Source organism: Myodes glareolus, chromosome 4 (genome assembly GCF_982192425.1).
Source record: "Myodes glareolus chromosome 4, mMyoGla1.1, whole genome shotgun sequence".
Lineage (NCBI taxonomy): Eukaryota > Metazoa > Chordata > Mammalia > Rodentia > Cricetidae > Myodes > Myodes glareolus.
Genome location: NC_142029.1, coordinates 38,861,663 through 38,874,180, shown reverse-complemented (window position 1 = coordinate 38,874,180; position 12,518 = coordinate 38,861,663). Strand labels below are relative to the sequence as shown.

At 42.7% G+C, this 12,518-nt stretch overlaps 1 protein-coding gene across 1 annotated transcript; it reads left to right on the top strand.

Annotated features, from left to right (window-relative positions):
* Positions 1–257: 257 nt before the first annotated feature.
* On the top strand, positions 258–6,639 carry LOC148122243 (transmembrane protein 184C-like). Its single transcript, XM_087905918.1, has 2 exons — positions 258–2,518; positions 6,502–6,639. The coding sequence occupies exons 1-2, from the start codon at positions 2,390–2,392 to the stop codon at positions 6,637–6,639; spliced, it is 267 nt and encodes an 88-aa protein (XP_087762044.1). The 5' UTR covers positions 258–2,389.
* Positions 6,640–12,518: the final 5,879 nt, after the last annotated feature.

The following is a 12,518-nucleotide window of genomic DNA, read 5'->3' as shown; positions in this document are numbered from 1 at the left end:
GGACTATCAACTGTGGGACATAGTAGCACATACTCTTAAAACTAGCACTGGAGAAGTAGAAACCAGGTGGGTGTCTATGAATTTTAGGCCAGTCTGTCTACACACAGAGACTAGAAAGGAAGGGAGGAAGAAAGGAAGGACAAGAGAATGGGAGGGAGGGAAGGAGGGAAGAAGAAAGAAAGGAAGGGAGGATGGGAGGGAGGGAGGAAGGAAGGAAAGAAGTAACATCTTTGAAATAAAGCAAAAAAAAAAGCCTTTATGAGAGAACATATTTAAGTGAAAAACTCAATATTTCTGACTTCTCTACTGTTGGGTAGAAGTTTCACCAAAAATGAACTCCAGCTTAAAAACACATGCAAAATCCCACCTGCATCTGACACCTCTGTCTCTTCATTGCCCCATTTTTAATAATAGTTCTTAATGGTTCAAGAATTTTAGTTTTTTCTGAGGAACTCACAGTCTAAGAAAAACAGACAAACATGTAATGGCTGTAACAAAACATGAACGATGGTGCTGAAGTGTTGAGATATATTTCAGAAATTTTGTAAAAAAAATGGTTTTCTGTGAGAAAGAATGGGAAAGACAACCATAGGCAACAAAGAATGTGTGTGACTGAACATACAGAAACAACCCGTGTTAGACAGCCTATCCAAAAAAAACTGTCATTGACCAAGAAGTAAACATTAAGAACATTTGGTTGTAGAGCAAGAGCTTTCTCTTATTTTCTGAACAACAGTGTGTGAGGTATTTTCATTAGTGATTAGGAATTTCCCCCTAACCAACTATTTTAGTTTAAACCAAACAAAAGTTGTAGTGCCCCTTTAAGGAGAAGTTGTAAAATGGAGATCTCAAAAGAAATGGGGAAGGATTGTGGAAGTCAGTCTCCAGGCTCTGGGTCACAGAGTGACAGGAATATACGTACTATTCCATTTGTATCTCCAGGAGACTTGGGCCCACATCATTTTGCCCATGTGACCAACAGGCAGAATTGCCCCGGTTTCGGGTGATGACAAACCAAGTATTTAAACATCAAGCAGAATCTAAGGTCAGAGAAAATGTTTGGGCAAATCCGTCACTTGAAACTTCTCACCTGGAAACTGCCTGTCTGTTGGCACTGGTGTGGAGATCACCTGTGAAGTGGAAACTCCCTGTCTCTCGGTGCTTCTGTGCAGATCAACTCATATAATATGGGTAAAGAACGTAGAAAATGACATTATAGGCCATATTCATGCATCTAATTGGACACTAATGTTTGCTTGTTCCCTTGATTTAGAAAGACTTTACGATCCCATTTGCTATTGTTTTATTTGCAAACCTATACAGTTAAAAGCTGAGTGCATAGAATATGGTGTCAGAATGCCAGTGAGTAGGACTTTTTAACACAAGTTCCAAATGTGAACATATATTGGCAGTTACTTCCAAATGAGCCTTTTTTTTTAAAATGACTTTCCTACTCGGTTCAGAAATTATGCAGACAAATTCCTCCTTAGGGCTCAAACTCTAGCAACTGACTAAAATCTAAGCGAGTTTCCTAGTCTTTTTCCAGCTGGCTCCCAATTCCACTCCTAAAGACAACTGGGGAACCGTCTGAGAAAAAGGCTGTCTCAAGTTCCGCTCCACAGTGTTCACTAAAGCTTTCTGTTAGGTGGAATAAAGTCTAAAGAATGAAGAAGGTGTTTCTGAAAGGGTTTCAGTTCCTACAACTTCCGGAACCCCCCTCAGGCTCCACTAAGACCCAGCAAGTCAGGGAAACCACTAGTCCTCTGCTACCCTCTCCTGCATCCCTCGCCCCGCCCTCCGGTAACCTAGGTAACAGTCATGCCTTCATCTGTAGCTGACCAATCATAAAGGCTTGATGTTACTGGACAGGGTTTGCCTAGCTTGAAACTCCCTGCAGGTCGTTGGTGTTGAACATCTGAACAGGAACGCCGCAAGTGGACTCATTTCTTTTGAAGTTCTGTGGAAATTCCAGAAGCGTGGGTGAGGAAGTCACGGGCCGGGTCCTCCGGGGTGGGGGTGGTGGGGGGGAGACTCGCCTGCCAGAGCAGGGGGGAGGGAGTCACTGGCTTCCATCTGCAGGTGGGATCCCCCAGGTCACCCCGGCTGTCGGGGCCATGGTGCAGCCAAGACTTTAGGCAACCCTCAAGTGAGCAGCGACTGCACCGTGGTGGACCGGGTGCATGCTGGTTAGCCGGCGAGGATGCAGCCAGCATCTGCGAGCACCCCGAGTGGTCGCCACTTTGGCAGCCGCAACCACAGCCGAGAATGCGGTGCAAGCGGCTGCTGAATTTTCCCCTGTAGAGAGCCAGAGAAGAAGAAAAACCAAAAAGAGAAGGCACCAAAATCTCGGCTTGGTTCGTTTTTTGAGCTGTTCAAAACTAATTTGTTTATGAAAATGACCTGTGTCTGTGATCGGAACAACTGGAGGCGATGGATCCGACCCCTGCTCGTACTTATTTACTTAATTTCCATCCTCGTCTCGGTTCCCTTGTGTGTTTGGAAACTTCAAAAAGTAAAGGTAGGAGGGTCCAGCACCTCTACCCTTTCCTAAGCTAGTTGGCAGAATCCCTTTGTCTGCCCTCTCATGCTTGGGGTCTGAAAACCTTTTTGTCTTTGAACATACAACCCGTCTGATTTCTGATTTCATTTTGCCGCTACAACTGGAGGTGGGACTGGGTGGAGAAAATAGTTAACGTTGCTGCTGAGAATGCTTTGCCAATACCCATCAATTCCCAGAGAACTCTTCTTGAAATCAGATCTGCTGTGCATATATTGGTCTTAACCAGATAAAATAAACTCCCTTGAAAGCTACATTATGGATTTTAGAAGCTCTTCCTGAAACAAAAGGATTCCCTTTATTTTGACTTGCTAATTGTTTTTACGTTTGAAGTTAAGTCTTTTATTGATTTCTTTCTTTAATGGGATAAAGTCTCATGTAGACCATGCTCTTTGAAATTTGCCTTGTAGCCTAGAGTAATCCTCCAAGCAAATTCAGAGCGCTTCTGATTATTGAACGCTGGGGATGTGTAATGAGCGTGGAACCAGATTCCTCTGAATGAATAAAGAAAGGGGAATCTGTAGTGTAGATAGAACAGGAAATTTATAGAATAAAAATAAATGCAACTTGGTGTAATGTAAAAGCATTTCTTCCTGTGTGTGGTATGGAAAATTACTAAGGTAAAATATTAAGAGAACAATTGCCCATTTGAAGGCTGCCACACCCATCCGTCCCTACCAGATGGAGAGGCTGCATCCAGCAACTGTGGTAATGAAATAATCTTGCCACACAAGAGGGACCCCCACCCTTCTGTGGCCAGTCGATATTGATAACCTAGGACACCTGGTTATTGGAAGAATCAAGCGAAGGGCAGTTTTGAACTGATTTAAAAGAGGGGGCTGAAGCAGAATGGTTATCTCACTTCTCACGATGGCTCAGGTATCTGTCCTCGTGGAAAGAGAGATCCTCCAAGCCTGCCTCCCGAAAAGCAGAAATATTAAACGCCTTGCCTAAACATCTAATGCTCTGTCTCCCGAGTACAGAGCTTCATATCCCGAAAACAGACATTTAACGCCTTGCATCCCGAATGCAAAGCCTCATTCCCTGAGAGTGAACATTGAAGGTCTGTCTCCCGAGAACAGACAAGATACTCTGCCTTTCAGAACGCTTTGCCATCCCGAGAGCAAAGGTTCGTCTTCTAAGCAGACAGAATGCTTTGCCATCCCGAGAGCAAAGCTTCGTCTTCGAGAGTAAAGAACTAAAAGCCTTGTCTCCTGAGACTTGATCACCCGAAAAGCCGAGTCCCAAGGCCCTACATTCTGAGATAGACTAGCACCAGGCCAGAGACTACGCGGTCAAAGATTGATCCAGCACCCGATACCAGCCTGGAACAGGACATCGGAACCTTATCTCCCGAACGCAGACTATGGGGTCAAGAGTAGAGCCTCGCTATCCAGCCCCCAGTGCGGTCAGGCATCCAGCCTGAAGAAAATCAAAAAGCCCTTTTTAAGCTGAAGAATACCAGGTCGTATGATGCTAGTTCATGCATGTATGAGATGTTAAGAGCACAGACATGTTAATACATATGTTTAGTGTGTGAAATGTTAAGACATATAACATATTGATAATTGATAAGATTAGGAAATGTTAATGTGAAAGCCCCTCCCCATACTTGAAAGACCCCCATGTCCACATACTATGTTAAACTCTGCTGAAACTTAACTGAGCCATAGAAAGAAAGCCCCCAGGCTCAGCTAATGACTCTGCGAAATTTAGCTGGGCCATAGAAGAAAAGTCCCCCTTGCCCAGCCGATGCTAAAACAGGATATCTATGGGTTGCAGACTCACTGACTAGGCTGAGGAGAGGGAGTACCACACCCCCAAGGCATTCTATTGAAACTGTCAACTTGGTGCAGGGTTCTCTATCTAGCTTTGTGGTTTTTCGGGGAAATTTGAGAATAGACATGGGGCCCTTCCCGGGGTGAGCTAAGCCCGCCAATTTGAGAACCAATGAAATGCTTGCTATACAGCTTCTTATGTAACTCTCAAATCCCTATAAATACATAATGTGCCTTCAGCCCGGCATGCTCAGTAACTTGGTTGCTGTAGCATCCGCAGGCACCTGTGTATCCAATAAACTACCTCATGCTTTTGCATCCAGTGGATTGGTTCTGGTTCTTGGGTGGAGAACTAACTCCCCTATAGACTCCTCTCTGAGGATCTTTCATTTATTAGTTAAGGCCCCCATTTGAGGTGCTTATCTGCAGAGAATCATAACTTCCCTCTGCTCCTGGAGTTGAATGAGGAAGTTTGAGTGCACATGATTATTCCTTGATCCCTGCTGGGGTCAGGTGACAGTCCCTACTGGGGACAGGTGAAGGTTAAATACACGTGATCAGTCCTTGACCCCTACTGGGGTCAGGTGAGAGTCCCTCCTTAAGTCAGGTGACAGTCCCTTCTCAGCCCCCTCCCCATTTGTTGCCATGGTATAAAAGCTAGCCCCAACAGAACAATAAACAAGCTGCTGTTTCACCTCAACCTCGTGCTCTGTGGATTTCATTCAACCTGGACAACCTCCACCGAGACTTGTGGTTCCAGACCGTGCTGGCGCGGTATTTATGAACTGAGTGCCTTCAACAGGAATTTATCTTTCACAGTCTTGAAAACTATTCTGGAGTCAGATATCATGGGGGCCGGAGGGGTTGCTCTCTGGGGAGGGTGTTCTCAGGTCACAGGTGGCCATGCTTTCACTGAATCTCAGGTTGTTGCCCGATCTCATTTTGCGATCAACAGTCCTATGAGACTATAACCTCATTTTACCTCAGTCACTTCCCATCAGCCTTATGCCCAAATATGGCTGTTTGCATTCAAGGTTAGGTTTCAACCTCTGTCTGAAAGGGGAGCACACCTAGGTACTAATGGTCAGACTTCAATGTACGCAGTTAAATAATGCTTTAGATCAAGGACACAGAGAAGGAACAACAGTAATGGACCTAGCACCAGTATTTCACAGGAATTTACAAAGAACAAAGTGAATGCCTGGGAAGGAGGGTTTCGGGGAGCATTTTGACTGGTGTCCATTGTTGCCACCCTGTCTGTAACGTTTCACAAGTAGAAAGGTCATTGGGAGCTCAAGTGATTTCACTGCAGTTGAAGGACTGAAGCCAGAGCAGAATTGTTTAAGTAGGAATGTGTGGTGGAAGCTTAGACTCTGGAGAATCTTCGAGTTTTGAAGATTTGACTCTGAAGGGCCCTGAGAAATGATAGCACAATGGGCAGAGAAGACTGAGATTACAAAGGCTTTGTTTTGTGTTTAAGGTTAGAGGTATTAGCTACAGCATATTCTCAAGATCGCTCTCATTCATTGTGTAACTATGATTTTATTTAACCCTCTGAGGAATGCTGAGTACAGGAGATTCCCTCTGTGGACGAGGACACTGAGGCAGAGAGAAGTGCCCACAGCGCTGCCGTGCTGTGGCACGTGACTGCTACAGTGGCTGTGATGGCTCGTTTTTCCTGTCGTGTGATTTATGACTGCTCGACATGGAACTTTCCTCCTAGCAGCACTTTGTGAGGACACTTGGTCTGCATCAGTCCTCAGCACACACAGTGCTGGTCCTCACTCAGACCCCATTGCAGTGGGCAAGGATAGTATTGGAATGTTTTGTTTTGTTTTGTTCGAGGAGGGTTCTTTTGGTTGTCCTGGAGCCTCCCAAGTCTTTGAGATTAAAGGTATGTGCTCTCACATCCCTCTAACTCCAGGTCCAAGGACTCTAGCGCCCTCCTCTGGCCTCAGCAGATGCCCACATATGCACATACCCACACACAGACACATACATACATAGGATTTTTAAAAAAGTAAAATCTTTTAAAAAAATTGATACTAATTATTTTGGAAATACCAAGCAGGATTAGAAATCAAATGAAAATTTAAGAAATAAAAATATTGATCTTTATAGTTTTAATATCAGAATCTAAACTAATGCGTTCTTTTATTTTTCAAGGTTGGAATACACACTAAAGTATGGTTTATCGCTGGTATCTTTCTGCTATTGACAATCCCTGTGTCCCTCTTAGGGATTCTGCAGCACTTAGTGCATTACACGCAACCCGAACTTCAGAAACCTATTATAAGTTTATAAATATAGTTTATATATAATATATAAATATTATAGTTTAAAAATATATAAATAAGTTTAAAAATCTTAATATATTTGCTACTTCTAGTGTTGACTAACATAATTCATAAACATGATATTAAATGTTGTTTTTATATTTTATTTTCAATGGGATTCTTTTTTTTTTTTTTTTTTTCAATGGGATTCTTTGGATGGTCCCAATACACAGTTTGGATAGTGTAAGTATATATTTTATTTTATTGCATTAAGGATTCTTGGGCTGGAGAGATGGCTCCCCTCTCTCTCTTTTAATTTTTGAGATGGGGTCTCACTGTATTTCTGGCTGTTCTGGAACTCACTCTGGAGACCAGGTTGACCCTGAATTTACAGAGGACCCCCCAGTCTTTTGACAGAGGTTTCTGTCTTCCCCAGTCCTGCAGCTGTTCAGTCCCAAGAAACACACAGAACTCTACATTAATTATGAACTGGTTGGCCTATTATCTCAGGCTTCTTATTAACTAATTCTTTTTAAATATTTTTTATGGTTTATTTAACTTTTATCTTATGTGCATTGGTGTGAAGGTGTCAGATCCCCTGCAACTGGATCTTCAGACAGTTGTTAGCTGCCATGTGGGTGCTGGGAATTGAACCCGCGTCCTCTGGAAGAGCAGTCAGTGCTCTTAACCACTGAGCCATTTCTCCAGCCCCCTATTAACTAATTCTTTTTTTTTAAAGATTTATTTATTTATTATGCATATAACATTCTGTCTCCATGTATGCCCGCATCCCAGCACAAAGGGAAATCTCTGAGTTCAACACTAGCTGGGTCTACAGAGTAAGTTCCAGGACAGCCAGGGCTACACAAAGAAACCCTGTCTCAAAAAAAAAAATAAATAAAAAAAGAAAGGAAAGAAAATAAAGTCTGAATTTTTTTGTTTGGATTTTTCTCTGTGTAACAGTTCTTTTAGCTGTCCTGGAACTTGCTTTGTAGATCAGGTTGGCCTCAAACTCACAGAGATCTGCCTGCCTCCACCTCCCAAGTGCTAGAATTAAAGGCATGTACCACCACTGCCCTGCCAAGACTGAAGTTTAAAAAAAAAATGGGTGCTGTTCTAGGAACTTAAGAGCTGTAAGGAGTGTCTTTGGGTGGTGCTTCCTACAGTGTAGTAACTGAAATACAGTGGCCCACACACAGTGTTGGAAGTTTATAATGGTTCCGGGTTCCAGGCATGGCAGCGCATGCCTTCAATCCCATAAGGTGGGAGGCAGGGGCAGGCGAATCTGACTGTGAGGCCAGCGTGGTCTACAAAGTGAGGTCCAGGGCAGCCAGCGCTACACAGAGAAACCCTGTCTCAAAACATCCAAAACAAACAAAACAATTTTTAATGGAAATAAATGTGGTATGTCTCCAGAGATTTCCCTCATGTTCACCTTCATGACCTGTAGTCCTTTTTCTGGAAATGTAGTCTAAAGAAATGATCAGAAGTGTTTTTGCCTTCTGGGATGCAATGCCCATTATAAGAAAGGACCGCAAACGCTCTTCATTGGGTGGGCATAGTTTGTTCTTCCCATTGGCATTTAGATAGATACTAAAAGTAAAATTTAAGAAAAACACACAAAAGTTAGCTACTTTTAGTTGAAAAAATATTGGGGAACAAAATTTTATTTTAGTTCATGACAGATGTTAGAAAGTTGGGTTGTGACTGGTGGAATATGGAGTGTTTGCCTAGCACACATAACCCTGGGTATGATCCCAGCCTAACAGGGTAACAGTTCATATGTACAGAGAAATGGCTTGGTGCCGATTTGTTTTGTTTGGTTTTTTTTTCTTTTTTTTTTTTGTGTGTGGGGGGTTGGTTTTTGTTGTTGCTGTTGCTTTTGAGTTTTGAGACAGGGTTTCTCCATAGTTTTGGAGCCTGTTGTGAAACTTGGTCTGTGGACCAGGCTGGCCTCGAGCTCACCAAGGTCTACCTCTCTCTGCCTCCTGAGTGCTGGTATTAAAGGTGTGCACCACCACCGCTAGGCCCTCAATTTCTTTTTTCGTTTTTTTTTTTTAAACAGTACTTGAGCTAGAACCCAGGGCCCGTGAGTGTAGGACACGCACCTTGCTTGGCCCTGACTCCAGTGCAAGGATCTGAAGAAGGATCCTTACTGCTTTCCTATCCTGGAGTAGTTTAAATGAGCATAAAGTGCCTTGTCATTTTAATGGGGGAAAGTAAGCTTTCAGAGATGCTTCTTGCTGTTGAAGTCCTGGTTGGTTATTAGAACTGACTCTAATGTCATGAACTTTTATTCTAAGAAGTCAGGCCAGCTGGACTAACAGACTGCTCTCAAGGTAATTTGTATGATGTAGATTTCATGGTCACAATTTTATTGAAACTGTACTTCTTTAATGTGTTGATTTATAAACCGTGTGTGTGTGTGTGTATGTGTGTTGTGTAAATGTTACCCAAGAGACTAATAATAATAATAGAGTTTTTATAAAAGTGATGGTAATTTGTGTTTAAAAGCTTAACAGGTATATTTCCCTTCCCTTTTGACTGAAGGAAATCTTTTCTTCAGTTCATGTCATTTGTTTATTGCTTGAGTTACTTTATGTAAATACTTTGAAACATCTTCAGGAAAAATGTTACATATGTCTTGAGAAATTTCACATGTAAACCTCTGCAGTAACGTATTAAAAGCTCTAAAAGATTGACTAATCAGCCTTAAATTCCACCTGGAATGTTCCTGTAGAGCAAGCTCTGGTTTCGGCTTTAATAGGCAGTCCCTGTCTTCCTACTGCAGAATGATGAATGTTGCTTTTGTTTCTAGTTTGCTATGTACCGCCTCCTGCTGTTTTATAAAGTGCTAAGAGAAGAGCTCAGCTTGTTTTATAAAGGCAAATTTCTTTGTGTCAAACTGACAGTCTTTGTCTCATTCTGTATTCTGTATTGTGTGCTCTTAAATATTCTTTCTTTATAAATGCCAATAAAACTGTTGTTTAAAGGAGTTTCTTTTTACAGTAATGTGAAGACAATGCCAGAATCACTGGTGCCTACCTGTGGTCCCAGCCCTTGGGAAACTGAGGCAGGACCACCAGTTCAAGGCCAGCCTGAACTAGGCAGATGTCCTTGGGCTGGAGAGAGGCTCAGGAGTTAAGAATCTGCTGCATATCCAGAGGACCTTAGTTTGTCCCTGGCACCCATGTATGGCGACTCACGACCTCATGTAACTCCAGTTGAAGGGACCTGAAGTCCTCTCCTGACCTCTGTGAACACATGCACATGCTTGCACAATCTCAGTCTCTCTCTCTCTCTCTCTCTCTCTCTCTCTCTCTCTCTCTCTCTCTCTCACACACACACACACACACACACAACACATCCACATACATACACACAAGAATTTTTTTTAAAAAGATTTATTTATTTATTAAGTATACAACATTCTGCCTCCATGTATGCCTGCAGGCCAGAAGAGGACGACAGATCTCATTACAGTTGGTTGTGAGCCACCATGTGGTTGCTGGGAATTGAACTCGAGACCTCTGGAAGAGCAGCCAGTGCTCTTAACCACTGAGCCATCTCTCCAGCCCCTGAGATTTTTTTTTTTTTTAAAACCCTTCCGTTTAGCTTTTGTGAGATTTACAAAAACAGGGCTGGAAAGATGGCTCAGCAGATAAGAGCCCTTGCTATTCTTTCGAAGGATCTGGGTTTAGTTCCCAACACCAATGAAGTTAGTGGTCACAACCCTCTGCAATTTCAGATCCAGGTGATTCCAATGCCGTCTTCTGGTATCTGCAGATACTGTACTTGTATACACATATACAGGCAAAACTCACACAAAAATAAATATTAAAAAATAGCTTTTGAGAATATTTTTAAAACATAATCTTAGTCATGTGTGATGGCATATACCTGTAGTCACAACACTCAGGGTAAACCAAGAGAATCTCACATTGAGTTTGATGACAGCCTGCTCTCTACAGCAAGTTGTAGATTAGCTTATGCCACGGTGTGTGATCTTGTCTCTAAATAATCAAAGAAGTAGTCAGATGGCCACTATGACATTTAAAAGATCAAGATAAAATGAGATAGTCTAATTATCTTGATACCATCGTTAAAATTATAGTTCTGTTGGATGTAGTAGTGTACCCTTTAATCCCAGCACTCCTGGGGAGGCAGAAGCAGCTGGTTCTCTTTGAGTTCAAGGCTAGCAGGATCTACATAGCAAGTGTGACGCTAGTCAGAGGTACATAGTTTGACCTTGTCTCAAAATGAATAAAATAAGTTGCTTAAAGTTATGATTGTCATGAATAAAACAGTATCAGTTTAGAAGAAGACATTTATTTAATGATGTGGGGAAATGTTTATCAGTGTATGTCCTTTAAAATACAAGGTGTAGGGTTGGAGATACATTTGAGTGTCTGCATAGTGTATACAAGGCCCTACTGTCTGTGCTCAGTGTCACAAAGCAAACAAACAAACCTAGACATGGTGTTAGGTTAGTACCATGCTGTGAGCCATGTGACAAAACATAAATAGAAATATAAATAGAAATATGGGTTAACTTAAATGTAAGAGTTAGCTAGCAACAAGCCTGAGGTATCCGCTGATCATTCATAAGTAATATTAAGTCTCCATGTGATAATTTGGAAGCAGCTACTTACCAGGACAGGGAGTAGGCAGTAGGTACAGAAAAACTTCCTATAGCTCAGGCAGACATGGGACACTGAACCTGTGGATGCTGTCTCCTGGTACCTGGGTAAAACTCAGTACAGAGTTGCCTGCTTTGTTGGCTCCTGGAGCCTACCACTGCTACAAAAGTGACAGCAGACAACTTGTCTACACCCTCCTGGGCCTCTAAGGCTCCTGGTGACCTCTTTGCTATCCCTGTCTCCCAGATCCCTCCTCCAGATCTGTCTCTCTTGCCCATCCCTTTGCTCTGTTCTTGACTGCCTCCTTGTTGGCTAGCTGTGCCTCTTAGCTCCCTCCTGGAGCTTGCTCTGGCCCCAACCATGGCGAACCACTTGTCTTTCCTCTTCTTTACCTAGAAGCTGCCTGCTCTATCTCAGTCTCTTTGGTTGCCTCACCAGAGCCTGCTGTACATTAGGCACTTCTCTATGACCTTCTGGGCCTCTACGATACAGCAATTATTCCTCCATCGAAGTTCCTGTCTGTCATCTTTTCCTCGAAGCTTCTCCCACCTCCTCTGCTTATGAATGATGTCTTCTTTCCCACTTGCTCTGTCTCTCAATTGGCTCCTGTCTCTAACCACTGGATCTCTCTGGATACCTCTGCTCCACCCCAACTGGACTAGGGTGATGCAGGAAATCCTGATTGGCAGCTCCCACAGGCACCACAAGCCCCCTGCTCTACCATCTGCGGCTTGCTGTGCTGCTGCAGCTAACATGAACCCAGGACTTCCAGCTTGACGGGCACTAGATTTCCAAATTCTTACAGATTGTTTCAACTGGTACACTACACAAACAAATGATCCCCAAGTCTCTTATATTTAAGCCTTCTTTACTTCCTGCTCTTATCTCTGACCCTCTGTTCTCTGCTTGCTCTGGTCCTTCCCTCTGGTCACCTGAGTTTTGTAGGGATTCAGGTGTCTTTGGAGTATGAATCATATTAAAATATTGTTTTATGCTTTTCTACTCTACAAAAGAGCTGGCTCTGGAGTTGGGTTATGGTCTTCCCTTTTCTGACCCAAGCATGCCTGTTTAAGTTTCCTTAAAATCTCCATCTGAGGTCAGATGGGCCCCCTGACTGTTATGAGAACAAATCAGAACATCCAGGTAAAGACACTACATACTTTAAACAGCTAAAAAGTAAAGTTTTTGATATGTTCCTGTATTTGGTTTGTAAATATTTTATTGCATTTTTACATCTATATTTATCAATCATATTAACCCTAAACTG